The 27,361-nt window shown below is 33.1% G+C and overlaps 1 protein-coding gene across 3 annotated transcripts in view; it reads left to right on the top strand.

Moving 5' to 3' along the window:
- TBC1D23 (TBC1 domain family member 23) overlaps positions 1-27,361 on the top strand; it is a 78,266-nt gene that overhangs the window by 11,422 nt on the left and 39,483 nt on the right. For 2 of the 3 annotated variants that reach the window (XM_085817719.1, XM_085817720.1), the window contains exons 4-7: positions 3,729-3,927; positions 18,389-18,512; positions 18,653-18,777; positions 25,965-26,011. In XM_085817719.1, coding sequence (XP_085673845.1) covers positions 3,729-3,927; positions 18,389-18,512; positions 18,653-18,777; positions 25,965-26,011 — 495 coding nt within the window. Of the gene's footprint in view, positions 1-3,728; positions 3,928-14,499; positions 14,900-18,388; positions 18,513-18,652; positions 18,778-25,964; positions 26,012-27,361 lie in introns of those variants that run through there. The other variant, XM_035372425.2, reaches the window with a different exon arrangement.

The following is a 27,361-nucleotide window of genomic DNA, read 5'->3' as shown; positions in this document are numbered from 1 at the left end:
AAATATTTTGCATTATTTCTGCTATTTCATGCTCTGTTAAACATTTTCGACGCTTCGACATTGAAACGGTAAAAACAGAAAGAATTCACGTCTAACAAGATCTAATTATTTTCTAAAAACTGAACTGTAAACCGAAATACTCAACACTTTAGCGCATATAAAACTTCTACTTACAATAAACAACTACCACATGCGAATAAAGTGCGATTTAAAGAGACGTCATAAATCACGCCATTTGGAAACATTTAGTTCCCCATTTGTTTATATAATCAAAAACACGTGTATGTGAGTCATGCTTCTCTCATTTCGAGTAGAAGGTCTAATGTACATGTATCTGAAACCATATGGACATACAGTGCCATCTTGTGGTAGAAATTATAGTTTGAAAAACGTTCCAGGGTACTGGCACAAATACGTGACAGTCGGTAGTAAACGCAAAAATGCTCTGGCACGCCTGCGAGTCGGCCGGTAGGTAAGTGTGTTCGTTGTTGGCACGTATACGTGACAGTCGGCGCGAAGGGGTTAAGATTCATTCATTTGGGGTCTTTTGGATACTTTTTAGGGGGTGTAAGCTTTGCCCTTGACAATGTCATAAAAAGTGCCGAAAGGGGAGTTTATTTTTAAGCTTTCCCAGAAGTTCTCCCATGATTCCAGTTATGCTTTGAAGATCTGTCTTCTGTAAAGGGCCGCTTGTTTGTTAAAATCCCTCTTTTTAATCTTTATGAGGTCCCCCCCTTGAGTTTTGATACTCTTTTCTTAGTCTACATACTAATCTTCTTTGCTCTGTTAGACCTGGGGTCCACCATTTTTTGCTTTGCCTAGTACTTGTACCTTTTTAAAGGAAGGCTTTAGGTATCTTAGGTAGGTCTCTTTTAGTTGTACCGAGATTTCTTCTATATTTTCATCTATGTCCTCTTTACATGATATTTTGGTCTTTTCTACAAATATTTTATTAATGACCGCTTTTGAGCCAGTCCGTGTTTAAAAGTTTCATCCTTAGGGCTTTTTTTTTGGGGGGGGGTCTTTCTATTTTTAGGCTAACTTCGAAGTTGATTGCCTTATGATCACAGAGTGTTTCTCTATCGTTCACTTCCCACTTATTGAGGGTGACTGTATTTTCATTCCTTATGAGTGTGATGTCAATCCATGAGTTGCCTCGGGCTCCTACAATGGTTGGGGAACTGTCTGGGGTATTCAAGACTGTGGCATTTAATGCCGCTAAGAATTCACCTAATCTGACGCCCCTTGCATCCGAAGGTCTTGGACCCCATATTGACCTTTTTGCATTAAAATCTCTGCATATTATGGAGGGAAGATTTATATTTTGATGAATGAAATTCTCTAGATGAACCAGAATTTGATCTAAATCGTCATGCGGCGGGCAGTAAACCGAAGCTAGTAGGAAAGGGGTTTCCCCATCTATTTGCATGGCTACTACTTCTGTAGAAGTTACTATCTGTAAGGTAGAAAGTCCTGAGTCCTTGATTATAATAGCTGACTTGGCATTAACTGCACTGTAGAACACTCTGTAGTTAAGAGGGAATCCACATAACTTGTTTTTAATGAGGAAGGGTTCTTGGATACACGTGATTTTAAAGTCTCTGTCATTTTCGAGATGTTGTCTCAGTTGAGTACTTGCACTCCTTGAGTGCTGTAAATTAATCTGGGTAATTGGGACCTTATCCATAATTAATCTTCTTTTTAATTATATCAAGTTCTCTTCCTTTACAAGGACTATTGTTATCATAACTTTTATGGTGGGTCTCTAAGTTTAAGTTAAATTCCTGATTTGCCTTGCGGCAGTTTATGCATCTTTCTTTATTGCTGGAACAATCCTTTTTAAGATGCCCTGTCTTGCTACACTTTGCGCATCTTTGAGTTTCTTTACACATTCTTTTCGTTTGACCTACCCCTAGGCAATTAACATACTGTGTAACTTTAATAAATTCCCTGATACTTTTGCTCGTCCAATTTATGGTAACTTTTCTCATTTTCATTATACTCTGGAAAGCCTGGAGATCTAAAGAAAGCACTCAATTAGTCCCGTATTTTTCTTTCATATTGAATTTTATTTCTATCTCCGCTTTTTCCAATTTGTGGTTTTCGGTCTTTAAGATAGTTTTAAGGAAATCCTCATCTACATCTTTCACATTATAAATGAAAATCTTAGGGTTTATCTTTTTGGGCCTTTGAAGTTCCACTAAATCTTTTAATTTCTCGTTCTCTTTAATTGCTTCCTCTAAAATTTTAAGGTTGTCTTCTTTAACTGCGATTGATTTAACTGATCTAGATTGCGATTTCCTAACTATGTCTGCATATTATTTAGATATTTTAGTCTCTATTAATCCTTCAATAAAATCTTCTACATTTTGGGTCTGTTCTAACTGACCTTCTAACTTTGCTATCTTAAGATTTTACTTAGTCAAAACTTTTAAAATATTCACAAATTGTTCTTTGATTTCCTTGCTCACTCTCTTAGGAATTTTTTCCTTATTTAATAGTCCGTCTAGATTTTCTAGACAATCATGAGCTTCACTTAAAAAGTCCAACAAAAAGTGTCTTCATATGTCTGCATATCACTACACTGTCTTTGAGTCGTGACCCTTTGGTTCCTGGATTCTTCCAGCCTCTCTACTCGTGTTTTCCTGTAGCAATCATAGCGCTTTGTGTTTGTAGACACACTATGAGCGTGTGGGTGATGTAGGCCCTACTCAGGAGCCACTGAAAGCACCTTGAAGGGTGCAACAAGTGCAGTGGTTGCTCTTTGTAGTGACCGGTACCCTCAGGTTCTCACCAATCATCACTACTAAGCTGTGGAATTAGTTGGAACTTCTTTCAAGGAAGCCTCCAGACCACGGCAAGGTCAGTTTCACTGGAAAGAGATTTTGCAAATAGATCACCTGATGACGACGTTTAAACTCGGATAGTACTGGACGGCACCCGACGTTCTATCTGAGATGTGTCAGCTGGCTCAATGATATCAACAGTCAAGTATCAATCAAAACAACAATAATTGCTTCCCCCTGGGGGTAACTTAAGCAAAGTCTGTACATTCTGAAAAGTAATGGAAGTAGTTTTTATGTATATTATACATAAAACTAAACTCAGTAGCACAACAACCTTAGTGGGCCAAGGCCTGCAGTGCCTGAAATCTGCTAACCGTGGGCCCCGGTGTGCGTGAGCATATGCCCTGAACAAGTAGTCGCTTGTCGCAGGACTCCTGGTGTTTAGTTCCCAAGTGAACTTGGTACTCATTTTATCGACCCACTCAAGAGATGAAAGGCTGGGCCTACCTTGCCCAGCTCGGGAATCGGACCTCAGACCTGTGGTGCTACTGCGCAATGCGCGAGCCACTGCGCCACAGGGCTTATACATAAAGACATGCTTTATCTAAAAATTGTGTTGTTATAATGAAAAATTAATTGCATATTTTGACTAAAGTTGATGAAATTCATATATTTTCATGTTCAGTGGCTAATCTGCATAATAATTCGTTTAATAAATTAAATTGTGATTAATTGCTATTCTCTTAATAAGGTAAATGGCAGTTTAGAGATTCTGTATGATTTTTTTGGGTATACTTTCATCTGTGATTGTAGTTTTTATTAAGTAATGATAACAATTTTTCTTTAATTGAATATTTTTGCAAGTTTTCTTGTTTCATGTGATACTGATTTTTTTTTTTTTTTTTTAATTTTTATTTTATTTACATTTTAAATTTCTCATAGAAAGATTAGGAAATGAAGAAGAAGATAAAGTATCTGTATTAAGTGATGTGGAATCTGTAATTACAAGATATTGCCGTTTGACTGGATATGAATATGATTCAAATTGGGTGCAACTTTTGGAACCACTTATTGCTCTTAGGTTACCGAAGACCAAATTATTTTCTTACTTTTATGCAATTCACAATAAATACATTCCAAAGTAAGTGTGATTTTTTTTAATGAATAGGATTAAATATTAGATGTGTAATTTTCTATGTTTAAAATAAACACTTAAATGTGACTTAAATTAAAAAAACATTATCAAAACTACAGTGAACAAATATGCATTTTTTATTTTTTATTTATTTATTTATTTTTGTGTATTTTAGTGCTTCAGTGCATCAAATACAGTGGTGGCCAAAATTGTGGACACTTTTGGAAATTTTTATGTTTTTGAACTTTGTATGCGTATAAAAAAGTTACGTTTCACAAAATGCAAACTTGTATATATCATTTTAAAGAGAATTTATTACTGAATTCAATACAAAACACAAAATTCAATTATTTGCAATAAAAAAAAAGTTTAACTATAGTAGTTATCGATATACATTAGATAGTGATAATTGCAGTGAGTTATCAGTACCCTTTATTTTTTATTACAGTTTCACATCGACATTTCATTGAGCTGGCAAGAGTTTTAAGCTCTTCTTTCGTTATTACATAATGCCAGGAAACAATTATAGCCTCAATTAGTTCCCTTTTATTTGATGGGCGCCTCATTCGGACAAGAGTTTTCAAATGGTGCCACAAATTTTCGATAGGATTGAGATCAGGACTGTTTCCTGGCCATGACAACAATTTAATGCTCTTTGTATGAAACCACTCTTTCGATATTTTAGCCGTGTGGCAAGGAGCAGAATCCTGCTGAAAAATAAACGAAGCATTGTTGGGAAAGAGATCTCTGATGGAAGGTAGAAGTTTTGGCTCTAGAACAGTGTCAATGTATTTTCTGGCATTCAGTGTCCCATCGATGACATGAAGGCAACCAATAGCATCTGCTGAAATGCATGACCAAATCATAACATTAACTGGGTTCTTCACAGTTGCTTGAATGCAGTCAGGATGTAGCTCTTCTCCTATTCTACATCTTACATATTTTCGCCCATCACTCCCGAATAACGATATCTTAGTTTCATCACTCCATATAACTTGTGACCACTGATCATCTGTCCAATTAATATATTCCTTTGCCCACTGTAGTCTTTTTTTTTTTTTTTTTTTTTTTGTTGAAAATTAAGATAAGGCTTTTTTCGTGGAATTCTACCTCTCAGTCCAACATCTGTTAATCTTCTCCTAATTGTTCTTGAACTGACAGAAACACCAGCATCATTCAGATCACTTCTGATGGCCGCTAATGACATTTTTCTATCTTGGAGACATAGTCTTTTTATTCTTCTGTCATCAATAGATGTGGTGCACCTTTTTCGGCCTTTTCCTTCTGTGTTTTTTACTTAATTTGTCTCCTGATATCGTAAACAAAACTTTCGGACTCCAGATGTAGTCACTGAACCACCCACCTGTATTGCAATTTCAGCATAGGAAAGACCACTTTCTCGTAACACAATAATATAACATCTCTTTCTAGGCGTCCAATCTACTCTTTTATTTGATGTCATTGCTTCTTGACTAAATATTAAAAATTTTTACAAAAATTCCTACTTGTAATTGCAGTGTATAAGAAACAGGTCCTCCTTCTACAGAACAAAGCAAAATAATGAAACATGATGTCAGCTTCTACTGGCAGTTACTAACATTTGATTGGTTCTCAGAACAAGAACAGTGATTGGCCAGGAAAGCTAGACATTACAAACCACTTCATAACTGTGTTTTTTATTTATATTAAAGTACATATCACTTTTTTGTATTGCAAATAATTGAATTTTGTGTTTTATATTGAATTCAGTAATAAATTCTCTTTAAAATGATATATACTGTAAGGATCTTAAGTTTTACTAACGTTTATTTTATTTTAAATCTTTACTATCACTTCTTATTTTCTACTTCCGGCCAGAATTATAAGCGTGAAGGAGTTTATGCAAAGTTGTCTGGCGAACGCCAAGTATTTAGTGTGGCCTTTTTGCCAAGCAGAAGAGAGGAAGCCGTGAGTTCGAAGCAGGCCGCTTACCTTAGAAGTTACGCAGTTGCTACTTTGCCTTCCAGGCCAGAGGTTTTAATCCTCTTGATAAATTAAACGTATTGTAGTGTTCACAGTCTCTGTGCTACATACGCTTTCTGTTATTATAAGGCCAATCTTATTCTAAAGTTAAATTAGAGTTTAGTTTTATTTTGATATCTTTTAAGTTAGACCCCGAGTGGAGGGTCATTGTATTCCGAAGTACGGAAGTCATTGTATATAAAGAAAAAATAAAGGGTTTTGTATACCCTTCGTCTGTATCCTGTCTACTTACTACAATTAGTGAACATAGCTTTAGTAAGCTCTCTGTTCTAGTCAGGTCATTGTATGTTTCCGAAGAAGGTTAGAAGAAACATTGAACCTGATAGTGGCGCCCGACGAAGAATAACCATGGCCGAGTTTCAAGAAGAACCTGTGCTGCCTGCAGAAACAGCTCAGAATCCAGAAATGCCAGCTGCCGCCCTGGAAGGATTTGGGTATATTGTCCAGACCATGCGCGCTTCGATGAAACCAGAAGCAACGTTTAATGGAAACTCACAGGTAACCAGTTTTTTGGAAAAATTGGATGACCACTTCATGCTCTACCCCGTGCACGAGTTTCAAAAAGTTACCTTAGCTACCAGCGCTTTGAGGGGCCAAGCGCTTAACTGGTTCAAATGTATCGGCAGAAGTCTCTTGGGTCAAGCAGGAAGTCCCACCTATACCTACGAAAATTTCAAGACTGCCCTACTAAAAGCCTTCCCTGTTGTAAGGGATCGTGCGAAATTAGAAACAGAACTTTTCAGTATATATCAACAAAGAATGGAAAACATCTCCAGGTTTATTTTAAGAAAAATTCACGTTTTCAAGCTCTTGTATGGAAACCGTCCGGATCCTGAAATAATTCAAGTGATTTTGCCGAGGTTACTACCCCAAGTGCAAGACTTTATTGAATTGAGAAATCCGACTACACTGGAAAAATTATTTGAGCTAGCAATCCAGTTTGAAAGTAGAAGAACGGCGGACGTCGAAAGAAGACGCCAATATCAACAGCGAAAGCAATTTGGTACGCCAAGACTACAGCAAACTCAAGCACATGGCTACGGAGAAAAAGCGAATCAGTGGGCAAGGAAACCCGAGCATTCAAAAACAGCCGGCGAACGTCGACAGTTCAATAGCAACCCAGGAAAAAAGTCTCAAGGCCAGTGGAGAAAGAAGGAAAGCACCGAAAGGAAAAATAATTTAAACTAAAACGGATTTCTGCTGACGAGAGGGTGCGGAAATCCGAAGGCCACGAAAACCCCTCTTCCTACAAGTTAAATACAGTAATGGTGAAAAATTTAACTCTTCCGAAGATTGAAGTCTTGGTAAATAATATCCCGGCCACCGCACTCCTGGATACCGGCGCGCAGTGTTCCTGTGTGGCAGAAGTCTTTTTTAGAAAGTATTTTCGCAAATACCGCATATATAATGCGGATAATACAACAGTATTAGCGGCGCAAGGAGAACAATGTAAGTGCGTAGGTAAAGTACCTTTGTACATCCGTATCAAGGACGAACAAGTAAAGGTGATGTTTTTTATAGTAAAGAATTTGCAAGCACACTTAATACTAGGAATAGACTTTCTTTCAGACGCACAAGCTACACTGGATTTTAATGAAGCGTCTCTTAAGCTGACAATGAAACCAGTGCGTGTAGAAAAGGTTGAACCGCCAAGGGTAAATCTCGACCACCTGCCTAATGACGAGCAAGATAGAATCCGACAAGTGGTAAGTGAATTTGCTTCCTTATTTAGTGATATTCCAGGATTTACCCAGGTTACTAACCATAGTATTGACACCGGAGATGCATTGCCGGTTCGTCAAAAACCATACCGGTATGATAAGAATAAGGAAAAAATTATAGAATGGCATATTACCGATATGCTACGTAAAAAGATCGTAACGCCTATCTCAAGTAGTTATGCTAGTCCGGTGGTTTTATGTAAGAAAAATAATGATTATCCTTTGGAGCATCCAAAAAGGTGGAGATTCGCTATTGATTACCGTAAATTAAATTCCATAACGAAATATCCGGTATATCCGTTACCGATTATAGAAGAAATTTTAAGGAACATAAAATCAACCAAATTTATGACAACTTTAGACTTAACGAATGGTTATTTTCAAATAGGGATCAGGCCTGAGGACGTGCCTAAGACTGCTTTTATAACCAAGTCTGGCACTTATGCATTTTTGCGAATGCCGTTTGGCCTTTCAGGCGCCCCAGCAACATTTCAGCGATGCATGGACATTGTGTTAAGACCTGTTCTCGGAAAGTCCACATTTATCTATTTAGACGATACCATTATTACTAGTGATAATCTAAACCAACATGTACAGGATTTAAGACAGGTGTTTTCTTTATTAAATGAGGCCGGTCTAAAAGTTAATGTCGAAAAATGCAAATTTGCAGCCCCTGAATTAAAATATTTAGGTTACAAAATATCGCAAAAAGGGATCAAGACAGATGAATCAAAAATAATCACTGTACAAAAGTATCCGACTCCAAACACGGCAAAGAAGCTCTCTTCTTTTCTAGGACTTTGTTCATATTATAGGTCCTTTATAAAAGATTTTGCGGCTATCGCTGAGCCATTGTTAAAATTAAAAAGGAAAAAGGCAAGATTCTCGTGGACGGCCGAAGCCAATAGTGCTTTCGAAAAATTAAAACAAGCATTAACGCAAGCCCCTGTGTTGAAATTTCCTGAAAAGGATGGAAATTTAGAAATTTCAGCGGATGCTTCGGATTATGCGGTAGGAGCGGTACTTTCGCAAAATCAGCAGCCAGTAGCATTTTTTAGCCGAACTTTAAATCAAACACAAAGAAACTATTCCGCGACCGAGAGAGAGGCACTTGCAGTTCTGTTAGCAGTGCAAAAGTTCCGAGTCTATTTTGGAAAGGCGCCGATAACAGTATATTCTGATCATGCGGCGGTAACTAGATTGTACTCTGGAAAAAATTTATCCCCAAGGTTAATAAGATGGGCACTCAAGCTGCAAGAATATAATCTGGTAATCAAGCATACCCCCGGAAAGGAAAATATCGTAGCAGATGCCCTGTCACGAATTAAATTAGACGAACAGGGTAATACCGTAAAAGTTGCAATGCTGACAGTGTGTACAATAAATTCCCGAGAAACTGTAATAACCGAACTGGGTAAGGATCCTGAGTTTGGAAGTATTTATGAGTATTTGAAGGATCCTGAAAATTTTAGCCACCAAGATATTGTGGCGATAAGAAATAGGGCGGCCCATTACGAACTAATAGATGGTCTATTATTTTATACAAAAACTACGAATTCCAACAACGAATTTCGACCTGTTATCCCAGCTAGTCTTAGATTAAATATCCTGCAAGAGCTCCATGACAGCCCTTTAGCTTCTCATGCTGGTATTCGAAAAACTACTCAACGCGTACGCGAGGCAGTCTACTTTCCTGAACTGCAAAAGTTAACAAGGGCGTATGTCCAGTCCTGCCCAACATGTCAAGCCGTTAATTATATTAATTTCCGCCCGGCCGGGTTTCTAAATAGTATTAAATCTGAATTTCCAAATGAAATAATCGGCATCGATTTATTGGGCCCTTTCCCAAAAAGTCAGTTAAACAAAAGTCGCTATCTCCTTGTTATAGTTGATCATTTTAGTAAATGGACCGAAATTGTTCCCTTAAAACGAGCCTCCGCAAAATTAGTTACCGATTCTATTTTAAATAAATATATTTTAAAATACGGGGCGCCCCTAAAAGTTATATTGGATAATGGTCCTCAATTTGTAAGTAATATATTTGAAGACATGTGCCAAAAACTGGGCATACGTCATTTAAAAATGGTCCCGTATCGGCCGCAATCAAATATAGCGGAACGGGTCAACAGAAATATAGTGAAAATTATCCGTAGTTATGTTAAAAATTTTCATAAAAGCTGGGATAACTATGTCAATGAATTTGCTTTCGCCCTTAGGACCGCAAAACATGATACAACGGGCAAAACTCCTGCTGAGTTATTTCTAGGCAGAAAGGTTATAACACCGTTAGATAAACTATTTTATGTGCAACAAAGAGCCCCAGAATTTAAAATGGGTGATATAGAAAAACTAATAAAAGAAGCAAAAAAGAATACGGAAGTAGCACAAAGAAAACAAAAATTGTATTATGACTTGAAACGACGGGGAGTAACTTATAAAGTAGGGGATGAAGTACTAAAAATTAAGCATTCACTTTCTTCAGCACCAGAAGATAAAACTGCCAAATTTTTTCCACGCTTTGAAGGACCATATGTTATAGAAAAAATAACTCACGCTGTTGTAGTGTTAAAGGCAAGAAATGGTGAAACCTGTTCCGCAAACATTGACCAGATAAAACCATTCTATGACCGTAATAAAATGCAAATCTTTTCAGATCTTTTGCAGGATCCGGTACGGCAGACACCGCAGGTACAAGTTCCAGAGGTGGGAAAACGACAAGTACAAGGGCAAGCCAATGAGAGACAGAAGCAAGTGAAAAGAAAATTGCCCCGCGGAAAAATTGAAGGTACAAAGAAAAAGAAGCCGTTCCACCGTCCAAAAAACAGAGTTCACGAACACCCCCAGAATGAAGAAGGGAGAAGGACGACGTATGTGGAAAAGACCGGGAGAAAGGACGGCAACTATAACCCGGCTGTGAAACGGAAGATTGACTCATCCGACAGAACTCTCCGCAGCAAAAGTCGCCGAACTGCGGAAGGGCCATCAGCGGCGGAGGAAAAAGTACAAGAAAAATTTGAACGGCCAACAACGAGGTCCAAGCAGGATCACGACAGAAGTTTCCCGGTTCCACCAAGACCAGCTGCCTTCAAACGGCCAAGACCACAAGCAGAGGACAGAAGGAAGATGTTCAAGGGTGGCCGTAGTGGTGAAAAACGGAAGCTTCCAGAGGAAAGCACTGAAGGGCGAGCCCGTACAAGAAGGAGGATCAACCAAGCTACGGTCTGCAGCACCTTTAAAGACTGGGCCCAGAAAAGGATGTCTGAATATTACAAAGATAAGTAAAATTTTATGTTACTTTACAAACTTAAGTTAATCTTTCATTCTTACTGCAAGTGGCAGATTTCAAGAAGTTTTACCTCATGCGAGGTCTACCTTTATCGCCAAAAGGGCGAGAAATGAGTTGTGACCGATTTTCTTATTATGTTTTTCAATTACTCGCGCGTAAAACTAAAGTTGATGTATAATAGCGTTGTATAAAGACTTAAATATTGTAAAAAGTTATTGTATAAATTTTATTTAAAACATTCTAACAAGAAAGAAGTTTTAGTCTGAAAGACTTTTTGAAATGTAGTATTATTTCAATGTAGAAAGAATTGGCACTTGCTTTGAAAAGAATAGAAGTTAACAATGTACTACTAATGTATGTTTTCAAATGTGTAAAATTAACGGCATCTTGATATGTTCTTGTATACATGTGAACTGTTATTTTGAATGTTTAGAAATAACGTGATATGGTAAAAGTGAAAGTAATGTTAAAAAATTTGTTATTCGTGTGACTGTAAAGATTAAATCATGGTGAATATGTGTTAAAGGTTGAATGATGTAGTTAGGCTCTCTGACGCTACACTTTAGAGTTAGCCACTTTCAGAATAGTACCTCAGGGTCTAGAGTTGAAATTAGGGTGTGTTAAGAGGTCTCGTATGTTGAATTTTAACACATTAGTGTTTTGATTGTAGGAGGAAGTGTTGAACACATAGACAGAAACACATTCGTGTTTGGTGTTTTTACAACACATGTCAGAGAGCACGGGGAGAGATAATTAAAATAGTCATGAATGAAATAAGAATGTTAAGAAAAGTATATTCTATATGTTATTTGCAATGTCATTCTGTAACATTTCATTAAACTAGTTTTCCTTCCAGATCTCTGGAAGGAACCAGAATTGAATAAAGCTCCTGTTTTGATGCAGTACAGATGAAAAAGAAAAAAGATTGTTGTATATTCCGGGAGCTGCTATTGTAACAAATTTCTTTCTTTTAAAATTTTCTAGTTTCTAGCTAAGTTATGATTGTTAAAGGTTGGCCTCGCGTTAGTTTCTAGAGCTAAAAGTTTTCAACAAGGTCGTTTTAGACCTCAGTTTCAAACTAATTAACTCTGGCGGGAAGTATGTAAGGATCTTAAGTTTTACTAACGTTTATTTTATTTTAAATCTTTACTATCACTTCTTATTTTCTACTTCCGGCCAGAATTATAAGCGTGAAGGAGTTTATGCAAAGTTGTCTGGCGAACGCCAAGTATTTAGTGTGGCCTTTTTGCCAAGCAGAAGAGAGGAAGCCGTGAGTTCGAAGCAGGCCGCTTACCTTAGAAGTTACGCAGTTGCTACTTTGCCTTCCAGGCCAGAGGTTTTAATCCTCTTGATAAATTAAACGTATTGTAGTGTTCACAGTCTCTGTGCTACATACGCTTTCTGTTATTATAAGGCCAATCTTATTCTAAAGTTAAATTAGAGTTTAGTTTTATTTTGATATCTTTTAAGTTAGACCCCGAGTGGAGGGTCATTGTATTCCGAAGTACGGAAGTCATTGTATATAAAGAAAAAATAAAGGGTTTTGTATACCCTTCGTCTGTATCCTGTCTACTTACTACAATTAGTGAACATAGCTTTAGTAAGCTCTCTGTTCTAGTCAGGTCATTGTATGTTTCCGAAGAAGGTTAGAAGAAACATTGAACCTGATAATACAAGTTTGCATTTTGCGAAACGTAACATTTTCTATAAGCATACAAAGTTCAAAAACATAAAAATTTCCAAAAGTGTCCACAATTTTGGCCACCACTGTATGTTTGAAAGTGTCTTATTTGGATGTTTACACTTGTTCAGCATCAAATAGTTCTTCATTTAGTCCAAACAAGCTTTGTCCCTGAAGTACTATTGTTTTTGTTTTGTGATTTTGCGTTGAATCACTATAAATGTCCGTTTCACTTTTCAAACTGTTGCCACCAAATGTTAGAATTTTGCATTATATTTGAAGAAATTAAATAATGAAAAATCTGCATAAATGTATGTCTATTTCTTGCATTGTGATAAAACAACGGTACACAGAGCCATCAAATTTTGAATGACGTAATCCTCCTACGAATATAGGCATGTGGAAGGCCAAATTTGAAATTTGGAATTTGTTTTATTATCAATTTCATATTTTGTAAAACTTGCATATTTTTGATTAACAAACTCAACGATTTAAGAGCCAAGCAATGGCAACACTCTATGGCGGGGTGGGGTGGGGGAGAACCTTTTTATCTCCAGCAGGCTGTGTATCGGAAAATTAAAGATATGCTTGTAACGTTGCGCGCCTCCAACTTGCACGCAACCAAGAGGTGACTGTGACAACTGGATAAAATACAGAATCTTGTGAAGGGTTTAAGTCCCTTTTTATTCAACGTAATAAATTACAATTGCGTGCTCTTGACGCTCACAGACTGCGCCTACTTGGCGGTCAAATAAAAATAATAACCTGAAAAGAAACTAAAGACAAGATTCTAACTACGAGGCTCTCTAAAATAACTAACTCACCGCGTTTTACAATACCGCTGCTAATTCAGCAGACTTGAAGCTCACTTGAACGATTAACACTACTTCCCGCCAAGCACATAGGCCGAAACGCGGGGTTCTTCAACTTCTCGCTAACTTCCTCCGCGCTCGTGAAGTAAGAATATCACACACCAAACTTGTTTCCTTTCTATTTAAATCAGAATACTTCCGCTGATAATTTGAATGCTTGCGCGTTCTACTCAAATTTACATATTCTGGCATTGGCAGTTCCAGGGGAAAGTAAGGCTTGACAGGAAAGATAGTTTAAACTTAAAATAAATGTTAGTTAAAATAAATATAAACCCTACATGCTCATTTTAAAATTATTTTGCGACATAGCTACTGAACTGAATTTTATGGTTTAAGTACAAAGAACATGATATTTAATAAATAAAGGTAACACACAACACATTAAAAATACTAATTCAGAAGTCAAACAACAAAAATCAGCGTTATATTTACCAAATTTTCACAGGACTGACTAGTTCCATACTCAAGGACCTCAAGGATGAATTCCTGGGGTATTTATAGGATTCCTTGCCAGTGTGGTTTAATTTACATTGGCCAAACTAAGAGAGCCTTAAAATTTCGCGTCAAGGAACATGAAGCATATGTTAGAAAAAAGGAAACACAGAAGTCTTCTGTTGCTCAACATTGTTGGTCCGAAAACCACACTTTCAGTTTTTCTGCTGCCAAAATTATTCAAAAAACATCTTCCATTGGAGAACTGGATTTTCTAGAGGCATTTCACATTCATAAAAATCTTTCTGTTCTAGTTAACGATCCAAATTCCAATCCAAATTTGCCTTCGGCCTTTAAAGAAATTATGTTTTAGTTCTGGTTTCACCAACAGATGGCGCCACTTGCCTATTCTTGTCCAGGCTTTCTTATCTTATCTAATCATTATTTCCTATCTGGTTTCCTATCGGTATTAGTTTCAGAAGTCAGATTTTAACTGAAAGTTAAAATATGGCTTCTGAAACTAATTCAGTAATGATAAATGTAAAAAATTGAAAACAAAACCCGAAGGTTGTAATTTGACTGCAATAAAACAATGGAAGGTGACCTTTTAGAACAATACATTTCTAGTTATCAAGTAGCCAGAAATGGTGGAAACAAATATAAAGAAATATTCTTTCATCTTTTAGATCTAGCTGTTATCAGTGCTTTTCAAGTTTATAAAAAAGAAGGAAAAAATCACATTTAAAATTTATACTGGATTTAATTGATGAAATAATTGATAAATATGGCACTTATTTTTCAACATGAAGTCATCCATCGAATGAAGCGCTATCAAGTTGTTTATAACACCATTTTTTTGGAATTTATACCACTTACAGAGAAAAAAGTAAAACCCTGCCAGAGAATGTGAAATGTGTTCATCTGAGAAGAATGCAAATGGAAAACGAATTAAGAGAGAAGCGAGGTATTATTATAAAGACTGTAATGTCATGTTCTGTAATGTCTCTGCATATCATGTTTCAAACTTTATCGCACCCAGAAAAATTATTATATTTAAAACAAAGGTTAGAGATATTATTGATGTTGAATAAAAGCATCATAATTTGCAGCTAATACTGTCCATTATTTAAAGCGCACATACCATTTCTCTCTCCAAAAAATCAATATATTTCTTAAATGTCTGCAATAAGCTTTTCTGTTTAGATCAGGTGTATGATGAAAGCCAACAACAACAAGTTAATAAAAAGTTTAATATACTTAAAAAAACACATTAAATTTAAGGGAAAATGTAGTGCTGTGTATATGAATCTATTTTCAATTTTATAAACATTAAAAACATCTATAAAAAATTCGATGATTTTTAAAAAAAATATTTCATCAAAATTGGGCTAAGTAAAGGACTGATAAAAGTGATTTTTTGGTCATCTTACCTGACATTCGTAATGTACGAGTATATGACTGAATGACTCATAAAAGCAGCCCTTCTAAATGCCACTCACTCCTTATGACAAAAAATAAGCATATTTTTGATAAACATTTTTATGAAGAAATTCATTAAATAAACCCAAATTAGCAGTCAGAACTATTACAAGTGTTGAATTTATTGATTTATGCTAATTTTTATTTTCATTGTAAAAAGCCCATTTTCCCTTAAAGTTGGCTTTTTTCAAACCAGTAAGCGAACTAGAAAGAGCACTTTACAAAAATAGATGTCAGATTTAAATTGTTTTATTGTTGTTACATATCTGTTCGATTCCAAATAAGAATTATTAATATCAATCAAGAAGGTTTATTAATATCAAGTTCACAAAAGTTTCGAATTTGCGTTAGATTATCTATACTTTCCATTTTTTCATCACTAGAGAAGTCAGACAACAAACTGTCAGTACTTCCAGAATAATTTAGTGAAATTTCTCAGTTATCTTCAATTATAAGCTGCTCATTATCATTCATTTCTTCTTTTATTTTAGCTCCAAATTTAAAAGAAATAGTATTCACAGTAGGCGGAACACCGAGCTAGTGAAAAGAAATTTCGTGCATTTACTTGCGTAAAAGAATTCAGTAAAACCTAACCTTGAAACCAGTTGTTTTGCAATTCTAACTTTACTGGATTACTAGCGGCATCTGTTAGAAACATTACACACTAAACAAGCAAACGCTCAGGAAAATAAAAAAAGTGCCATTTCCAAGTACCCGAACGCCGTTCGGGCAAAACTATGAAGTGATTAATAGAATTAAAAATTGAATGGGTTATTAAATTAATTAATGGAACCATTTTCATTTATATCTTTTTAATTATTTTTATTTATTTTGATATTTAAAAATAGCATTTAAAATATAAATAATAATAAAATATGCCATCTAAAAAATAAATATTGAATTAAAAGTGGTAGATTATGCACTGCATCATTACTTAATTTCCCCCCTAGTGAAATTTCTTGTTTCTTATAAAAATGCTGCTTTTTATTATTGTTAATGAACAAAACAGTGCATGTGTGTTATAGAGGTGGCCAAATAAATGCTTGTCACCAGTTCACAGAATCACCAGTGATTTGGCATATTTTCATTGGGAGACAGATAATTTGAAAGTACCCCTTTTTTATCCAGAAATAGCAATCAAATTATAATATTTGATATATGTACACAACTTGTGTTTCTGTTTTTAGGTTATACCTGAGTATTGACTAATTCTTTTGTGTAATCTGGTTAATTACTTACACTTTGATGTGTCTTTGATGTGTCTGCATGTATTTTCTGTGAAGACCACTTAATTGATTAGTAAATAAGGCTTACAACTTTGTGTGGGTATTGTCGTATGTTTCCATTGGAAAGCAGTGTTCTAAGGAAGATTCATAAAATCACATTTAAGGATTCATTAAAAGAATATGTAGAGTCTTTTCCATTAAAGACATACCACTTCGCATTTTTGCTTTCGTTTATTTATTTCAGCGTAAGTTCTCAGTGCCAGGCATTGCTAATTTGGTTTGACTTTTTCCCCATGATATTTCTTTGTATAATCAATGCACCATTTTCCATGCTGTAAAAAATTTCAAATATAAATGAAATTTTCATTTCCAAAAACATTTGTGTGGGATATATTTCTCGAACTTAATCTGCACGTACAACGGTGTTGTATGGATCTTCATGCAAGTGCAAAAATAATTTTCATGTTCCAAAATCTGTTTGAGTTGAAGAACTTCCATCAGCCCTTTAGATGGAAGTGAATGATTTGCAAAATAATGATGTTTAAAGAAAATGATCTAACTCAATTTTGTAAATATCTTTTAGAAGATAAATATGCTCAATTAAAATTATATGCACACAAGTAGATATCTGTATCTGGAAGTACTTACCAATGTGAAAAGACATTTTCGAAAATGAAGTATGTGAAACTGCAATTCAGATCATTATTAACAGGTGACCATTTGCAAATAACATTAATGGTAGGGAATGCTAGCTTTGAACTCCTGTATGATGAAATATTATCTCAGAAAAAACAATTACATTTCTCACATTAGAAATTTTAATCTATTTAATAATAATGTTTTTAATATGCAAATGAAAATATTTTTTTTTTTCTTTTGTTAGTAAAATGTGTGTAAATTTTATATAAAAGCATCATTTCATAATAAAAAAATATGAGTTTTTTATTCCTCTTTATGAAAAAAATGACTCATTCATATCTAAAATTTTTACAATATGGCTTTTTCTAAAAAAATGTTGCTGACCCCTGATCTAAATCACCGAATTCGTGAAAGTATTTGAGGTTTACTCCATAACCTTCTGTATCAAGTACAAGTTTATGAAGTAATTTAATCATTTTGGTTGATGAAGATTTAGCTAGGTTGTGATATTTCATTTAAAATTATTTTCATAATTGAAATTTTTTCAAGAATATAATTAATGCAAAATAGTAACATAATAAAATAAAGAAATATAATTCTAGCTTCAAAATAATTGTATATAAGTAAACATTTGCTTATGTCTTGGAAATTCCTTTTGTATTCAGTTGTTTGGAGATTAGTTCTCAATGAATAAGCAGAAAGAAAAGGTGTTACCTATGGAAATGGTGTACTTAACATTTTTGAAAAAGATCTGTTCGAATCTCCATTTTAACTTGATGTGTTTTCTAGGGAAGTTATCACTCTATGTGCACAAACCAGACATTTAATTTGAATGTGGACAAACCTTTTACACTTGAGACACAAACAAATTTTTTACGTCTTTATTGAGAAAAAAATATTAGTTTTTTTTTTTTTTTTTAACAACAGTAACCCTCCAAAAGAAAGATCTTTTTACAGTCATCATTTTTCCTTTAACTGCATCATCTGTTCTGTTATAAAATTGTGCTTTTCTTCATTTCTACCGCAGCATCGTGTTGAGTGCAGGTATACTGATGTATTTTACTGTTTTCAATCACATGTTTGTTGTGATATCATTATTTACTTTTCAGGAATTGTGCCAAGCAATCTAGTCCATTCCATCTTTTACGTCTACTTTTACTGTATCATGAGCCTGAACTCTGTTCATTTTTGGATACAAAAAAGATCACTCCTGAAGCTTATGCAAAGAACTGGGTAAGTTTCAGCATGCTTTGATTCAAAATTTCATAATGTAATAACATACTAACATTTCTAACTAAACCATTTAATATATTACAAAGCTTTTCTTTTGCTCATAATTTCCCTTTTTGAAACTTAAATTTGATATTTTGCAGTTTGGTAGTCTCTTTTCTTCAACTTGTTCCTTGAAAGTAATACAGATTATGTGGGACATATATTTCCAAGCATCTGAACCCTTTCTTGTTTTTTTCCTTGCCCTGGTCATCGTTATCAATGCTAAGTAAATATACTGATGACATCAGTTTTATTTAGTGCGAATCTTTTATTTGTACATCAAAAATTGAATTTTTGTTGTTTTATTTGTCAATATTGTATTGAAAATATATGCAGTTATGAAGTGTGCCTAAAGTAAATGATAATGCATCACTTTTTTAAATCAAAATTCAGGTGAATTTTAATTGTAAGTAAATCTTCTGTATTATAGCACTTTTTCCCCTTTTGTATTTTAAACTATTTACAAGTTGTATTACAAATAAATGAGATACATTAGTTAAATTTGTTTTGCCTTTGTTTTATTTTACATGAAAATCCTTTTCTATTATTGTTATGCATAAAAATTGTGTGAGTCTTTGAAATATTAACATATTCATTAGTGGGATCATTTCGCTTATGTCATGTTTCTTCTCTGAGTATTTCATTGCAGTTCAGATATGCATAGGGATTTTCATTAATACAAATAACTATAAACTTTAAAATGCACATTCCCTGTTCTTTTTTTCATGTATTTAGGCTATCTAATGCTTTTAGTTTTTATGAAATTTGCTTTTGAAAATGATTGAATTGTATTTGCATTTTTAGCTTTCTTTAAAACATAATTTAAATTCTTATAAAATAACAATTCAACCACCTGGTACATTTACAGGATTGTAGAGAAGTATATGTATTGAACAATACACACTATGTTCTTAGATCTAAAAGTCAAGGATATTTCATGAAAATGTTTTCAGTGAGAGAGGGCTAATAAAAATATTTTTAAAGTAAAGGCAAACTTAGCAGAAACAAACATGTTTCCATGAAAAAGTGTAAATTTTATTTTTAACATAAAAATATAATAAATAAGTAAGAGCAAAGCATATCATGTTTATTTATTGGCAAAAGTGCAGTGAAATTGAAAACAGGGTGGTCACAACTGTGGTGCAATGTGCGCAAGGCACCCGGGAGCTGAGTTTTAGAGGGACCTCAGAAAAAAAGGGGAAGGGAAGGAAAAGGTTAAAGTTATAAAAATTAAAATTCATTTCAAAAACCTAAACTGAATTCCACACTGTATCCAAAAGCAGAACTGCTATAGATACAGCACAGGTAATTGTACAGATTACAGATAATTGGCTATGGATATAGCATAGTTATTGTGGTAACCACACAAGGCTACATGAAGACTGATAAAAAAGAAATATTTTAAATGGTATTTATTCTATTCCGTATATCATAATGAGGATATTAAATGTATAACAGTGATGATAATAAGTGGGACATGAATATGAATTCAGAATGTTGTATTCTGAATGTGAATTTTTGTAATTAAAATTTATGGTTCTAGATGCAATGTATTATTAGTCCGTCATTCACTCCAAAATTTATTTCAGAATTGCCATTTTTAAGAGTTTTTTCAGTCAGAATTTTGCATGTATAGTGTCACCAGAAATTGAAAATACACTACTTTATGTATTAAATTTCATGTTTAATTTAGTGAATTGGAAGTAATAAACAGTGAATTTTGATTAGTATGCATAAATATACAGATATTTGATTAATAATTTTTAAAAATAAGTAATTACTCAAGGGCTTCTAAAATATTTAGGAAATTTTAATATAAAAAATTAAGGGAATTAACCATCAATAATTTTTAAAATTCAAGTCAAATGAGGTAATTCTTATGAAAATTTGGAAAAGACTACTGCAGCACTGCTCTTGGTGTGCTTAAAAGTTAATATAAAGATGTCAGAAAGAGAAGTATTTGACAGAAAACAGGGCTTAAAATTCATTTTAGGATGCCATTTATTACTTTCATTCAGCAGTATTTATGGAATATTAAATGCCTTTGCTATATTAAGTATCAAGAAAGACTTAAAATTATTATTTCTATTATTAATGTTATGTCAATAAAAAAATATGTTTTGAAATATTTTAATGTTTTTATTCTTTATTTTATGTTTTATATATATATTTTTTAATTGTTAAAAATTGTTTATGGTGCTAGAATATTCTTTTTAATCCAAAGGGATTTGAGTCCTGAAGGACTATTACTTTCGTTTTGGCATTTTGTGTCAGACTCATATAAATGTCGGTTCACTTTTCAAACTGTTGCCACATAATGTTAGAGTTCTGCATTATATTTGAAGAAATTAAATAATGAAAAATCTGCATAAATGTATGTATATTTCTCACATTGTGATAAAACAATGGTATCTAGAGCCATCCAATTTTCAGTGACATAATCCTAGTGCGAATATGGGCATCTGAAATCCCAAATTTGAAATTTGAAATTTGTTTTATTATCGATTTCATATTTTGTAAAACTTTAATGAATTTTTGAGTAACAAACTCAATAATTTAAAAGCGAGCAATGGCAACACTCTACGGGGGTAAAAAAACCCTTGTTATCTCCAGCCCGTCGAACTGTGTATCGGAAATTCTAAAGATATGCTGATTTTAAAATTTTGCAACATTGCTATTGAACTAAATTTTATGGTTTAAGTGCAAAGAGCATGATATTTAATAAATAAAGGTAACACACAAAACATTAAAAAAACGCCCCTTTGGACGTAATTAAAAAACCAAAACTTTTTTCTTTTTTTTAAATCTATGCCACTTTATAGAGATGGCTGGTCTTGATTGGTCTCCTAACAATGAGAAGAGTAAAGTCCCAGGGAAATTTGAGTATAGTATTACATCCACTATTGATTATAATGCATGATTGATTGCGGTAGCATATTCTTTTAAAAAGATTGTGCAGATGAGACAGTGTAAGATTTTTGACTTTTAGTGGCATAAACAGACTCTTTATTGTATTCAGAGGAGAATGTGTTCTGGAATTTCCAAGAACAAAAATTTCTTATATGAGGTGCATTAACACTGAGGTCATTTTCAGTATCAAAATACAGTTTCATATGACCATTAGTCGTTATTTCGACTTACATTATAACTGCAGTTGGTCAACATTAATAAATGCATTCAACAGGGTAGGAAGTGGAGTTATTTCAAAACTATGGTTACCTGTAATCAAATAATAAACAAAATCTTCTGTGAGTAGAATATTTGTCCATTGCTGGACTATTGTCAATTAGAGTATGTAACATATCATTGATTATGACCTCCTTTGTATATTAGAGTCAATGAAATAATGCTGTACTGGTTTGCAGGTATACAAGTCAAACAGGTTCAGATGCTTGGATATGACTTGGCTTGATAGTTTAGTTTTCTTCTTTGAGTGCAGTTCTTTTGCTGTGCTGCTGTAAGTTAATCCCTTCAGCTGTACAGTCATATAAATATCATCTGCTAAAATTGTTTTGTATAATTAACTGTTGCTTTACTTTCTGATAGGTTAACCATTTCCTCAAAGTTGTTTTCACAACACTGCAGTTACACTTTAATGAAGGGAATCTACCTAATCTGTAATTAATCACTTCATTTTAGTGTTGAGAATGAACTGATTGTTCAGTTTATTTCAATTTTGCCATCAATAAAATCATCCAGGTGTCTTCTTTGGGAGTACCGGGTCACTTATAATGACAGCACGAAGCAAAAGTTTGCAATTTAATCAGTGGAAAATGAGCTCTGTTTATGCATTTCTGCTTTAGCTTTTATCACTGTTCATTTATCTTCTGTTGTGACATGATTCTGTATATTTGCATATGCATTAACCAGCGAAACTTATAAGAGCTATATGTCAGTGACCATTCTTAACAAAGTTTCAACATTACCAATCGACATTTGCATCTTAAAATTTGCCTTTTAACTTAATTAAGATCCTTTAGTTAACATTATTATATATAAATGTATAAAAAAATTTATTTTATTTTATTTAATTTGTAAAAATGTAACAAGGTTAATTTTTTGAGTTAAAAATATCAGATTTTATTTTTACCAAACATGCTGCTTATATGTTTAAACTGTCTTCATAAAATTCCACTTTTTTTTTTTTTTTTTTTAATTTAAAAAAATCTGTGCACCAAATGACTTCCTTGTACGGAATATTAAATTATACGCATTTTTTCTTGCATTTTGTTTTAAACTTATTGGATTTAATTAAATCTACTTCGCCGACAGCGCATAAACCACAATAGAATAGATGCATTCTTTAAACTTCACTATATTTTGTTTAGCATAGCGACACTCTGGTGTTAGGTTTACGTAATATTTTGTTCATATTATAACTCAGAATGCACAAAATTTATATCATTTAAAGAATTATCTAATCGTTGCCATGTTCTATTCAAATACTATAATAAAGCTAGAATGATGTATAAAAGAAATTAAGGAAACAAAACAAAAAAGAAACACTTTTTCACAGACGATTGAGTATTTTTCATTCAATTAATTCAGTTCTCACTTTGCAACAAGGCAAAAATACATAAAAACTCAAAATATCTCTATTAAAAATTACTAATTATTAAAAATTAAATTATTAAAAATTAAGTAAATCTTAAACACTTATTTCCTCAAAAAAATTTCAGAAAGGATTAAGCATGATTTTAATCGCAATAATAAATGAAGGCGTTTATCTTTGTTGATGCAAAGCTACGTTTCTCTACATTGTCAACAAATTCACTACTCTGCTGTTTCAAATGTAAACAAGCAATGGCCGCCATCAAAAAAATTATTAGGCTTAGCGGCACTTAAACAACTTTTAAATTGTTTATAATTCTAAAAATATTGCATACAGATTTACTAAAGGCATAAAAACCTTAACCGGAAAATAAGAACAACATAATTCAATCATTTTTAAAGCAAAAAATGTACAATTTACAAATATAAGAGTAAAGAAACTGAGATCACTGAGCCGGGTAACAGAGTAGATATATATATATAAATATATTTATATACCTTTGGCGTGGCTGATTGAAACCAAAATACGAGGTGCACATCTACATGTTATAGTAGTCCTATATACAAAATTTCAACGTTCTGAGGCTACTTGTTTTTGAGTTATGCGAGATACGTACGTACATATGTTCGTATAGACGCCACGAAAAATTCTCTTCAGAATTCATTTTAAAGCAGTTTTTAAATTTTTTTGGAGGGAAAGAGTCTTTTATTCTGTCCTTATGTACAGATATCATGCAAAAACATCGTTAAATGGCATTCGAAAGCTGTCAAAATGGATATTTTTGTTGAAATATGCTGCCTGAAGCTTTTCGTGATTACAATACTTCCTTTTTACTTCGTACAAGGAAGTAAAAATAATATTACAAAAAACTTGAAGATACACTGTTTACACTATTTATGAATTTATAGAGCTTAATTGCAATATTTAAGGGGGAACACCTTTTTAGCCATCTCTTATTGAGCATTTTTGTGAATAAGGCACACATAGCATAAAATTTTAATTTGTTCTTAACAAACCTTCAACTGTTTTAACTTACAAATTGTTTCTATTGTATTCTAATGTAACATGTTCAATTCTGTATTTCTGATACATCAATTGTAATTAAAGGTGCCATTTCTGTGCTCCTTTTTGTTTTTTAAAGAGCCACTGGGACTTTCATTCGAAGTTGTTCTTTCTATGATACTTGGACGTTTTCTTATACGGGTGTGATTTATTAAATTAAGTTATGGAACAACAATAATGGAAAGATAGGACAGCTTTAGTCTTATAAAAATTCAATGACTTATTTACAAAATTAATAATGTGTTGATTTTTTCACAGTTCTTTGTATCATAATATGGGAGGGGTTATATTATTTTATTATTTTATGCATTCTTTGGTTTTGCAATTAGTCAATAAGGCTGAATCTTCCCAATTTTTTGGGGGGCGGGGTAGGAATGTCCAGCCATCTGTAATTAACCTGATACTTACTTATGTTTAAAATGCATGTATCTTGATTAAGTGTTCGCTTGCTAATAAATCTAGACGAAACTACCTAAACATTCAAAATTATAATATAAAAGTCAATGAAACTGTACAGTCATTTTTGGGCTTTCTAAAAATTATAAATATGCTGGATTTGAGGTGTAACATCTTTAATTCTTTTGCTGAGTAATGAAAGGACTGTACAGTCAAAAGTTGTTAATTTGGACACCCATAATCCGGAATGATCTATAATCTGGACCTCAAAGCTACAAACTTTCTGCGCATGCGTCACGTTGATGCATGCGCGTAAGACCTTTACGGCTGCGAATATGCGTGTGCACGTGCGCAAAATACGTTTGTGAATGCACGTTTAATGTATGACGGACTGTATAAGCTAAGCTAAAATTATCTAATTCAGTTAATGTTGCAGATTGCGTTGTTCCTTAATCTTCGAATTGGATTCGGCTTATTATTTTTTGCAGACTGTTAGAGCAATTTTATAAAAGTAAGCTTGAACTTTCGATTATGTCAAATAGAATTTCTGATATATATTTACTAATATGTAAAGGATCTACAAAGCGAAAGTATGTTTCGAAGTCCATTAAACAAAAAGTGGAATTGCTGCAAAAAATGGATAAAGGCATATCCTTTGTTTATCTAAACTTTAACGTTTGTTTATCTAAACTTTGTTTATCTTTAACGCTGGTGCGCAATAAATTGGAAGTTGATCTGTCAGCACTATCCTGATTTTCAGGGCAGATGTTTTTATTTTATTTGCCTTATAATTCCTTACTAAATGTAGTATTTCATCTCGATATACTCTGTCTTTGATATGATTTAAATCAAATTCCTCGTCATTATAATTCGCTTCCGATAGCAAAGAAAGTAACAGAGGTTATTGAAAACAAAAGAATTTCGATTGACAAATTAGTCGGTATTCTTGACACAGCAATTATAGGACTTGAACAGCGGAACTTTGTAACTGAACAAGAAATTATGTCTGTTTATAGAATTAAAGAGAATGTATTATCACATAAAAAACGAAGCAACTTAAACAACTTACATTGAAAGAAATGTTTAATAAAGTAAACAAATAAATATTAAGCTTTTTTTTTTTTTTTTTTTTTTTGTAAATTTTGATACGCTTTAGATCATAATTGTTCTTTATTTCATAAATTGCGGTTTCATATTTTTAATTTTATAATTTCTGCATGCCATCTTACCAGATTTAAACTGATGATCTATAATCCGGAAAAATCGATAATCTGGAATTGCCGAACTCCCGACGAGTCCAGATTAATGACTTTTGACTGTAGTTCATAAACAGCACTTATTCATATTTAGCATAAAATATATTTTTTCAACAATTATATGTATGTATATTTCTTTTGTTGCAGAGAACAGCTGCTTGACATGAAAGAAGATGATAGACAATCTATTATAGGTAAAGCAAAATAAAAAAATATTGGCATAATTTTAATAATTTTTTATTTTATACTTGAAAAATAAGAAATCATTCTGTGTGAAATTTTATATGCTTTTATATAAAACAAGTATCTAGAAATCAGATGATAAAATTGAAAGGAGTTTGTAATTAGTTGTTTTTCCACTCAAGTTTAAATCATTTTACTTTTTAAAGTTATTATATGCAATAAACTAGCTCTTTAGTTTGTGAATTAAAAAAATATTGAAGTTGTTAATTGTCTCAAGTTAAATTATTGGGAAGCATTAAGATATTAATAGATGATTATTTGTATAGAGAGTGTTAGCTTGAATATTTTTTTTTTTTATCTGATTCAAAGAAAATTTTAAATGTAAAATCGAGTTATTAATTTGATTGGTGTGGTTATAGGTATAATAAGTATAATGAAATTGTTTTAAAACAATAATCGAGGAGATCATGGAAATGCTTAGAATATATGTATACTTTAAAACCAGTTTCTTGAAGCATATAAGATTAGGGTTGGAAACCATCCCAATCGAAAGGAGAGTACTCGACACAGACTTATTTGCAGTTAGAAGTGCAGTTTAAAAAAAAGAAAGAAACCACTTTCTTAAGATTTTTATATTATAGCGTAATATTTTGCAAGGGGGTGAATCTGAAAGTTTTCAGATTTTATATTATGCCCAAAGGGACCTTTTTTTTAAAACGTTTTATGTGTTACCGTTATTTATTAAATATCATATTCTTTGCACTTAAACCATAAAATTCAATTCAACAGCAATATCACAAAATAATTTTGAAAGAGCATGTCTTTAGAATTTCCGATATACAGTCTCATGTGCTGGAGGTAAAAATGTTTCTTTTTTCCATACAGTGTTGGCATGGCTAGCTTTCAATCGCTGAGTTTCATAATCAAAAACTTATAAATGCTTTACAAAATATGAAATAGATAATAAAACAATTTCTAAATTTGGGCTTTCAGATGCCTATAGTTGTGTGGAGATGTATGTTATTCAGAATTTGATGGCTCTAGGTACTGTTGTTTTATCACAATGCGAGAAACATACATACTTTTATGCAGACTCTTCATTATTCAATTTCTTTTAAATATAATACAGGGCTCTAATATTTGGTGGCAACAATTTAAAAAGTGATTCGTCATTTATAGTGAATCAACATAAAATGCCAAAACAAAATTGCCTTTCTGGGCTAACAAAAAAGATACTGCTTTATTCAGCATAACATTGAAATTTCTAATCTGTGCTCTTCCTTTCTGGCCCTTTTTGAAAATGCTGCAGTTGAGTCAGTGACCACACTTAAATTGTTGAAATCAATAGCTGATGAGAAAGA

The sequence above is a fragment of the Stegodyphus dumicola genome, chromosome 5, assembly GCF_044657685.1.
Source record: "Stegodyphus dumicola isolate Sdum_Otavi_A_Nest chromosome 5, ASM4465768v1".
Classification (NCBI taxonomy): domain Eukaryota; kingdom Metazoa; phylum Arthropoda; class Arachnida; order Araneae; family Eresidae; genus Stegodyphus; species Stegodyphus dumicola.
Note: the sequence above shows the minus strand (reverse complement) of the source record. Positions and strands in the feature narration are given on the sequence as shown.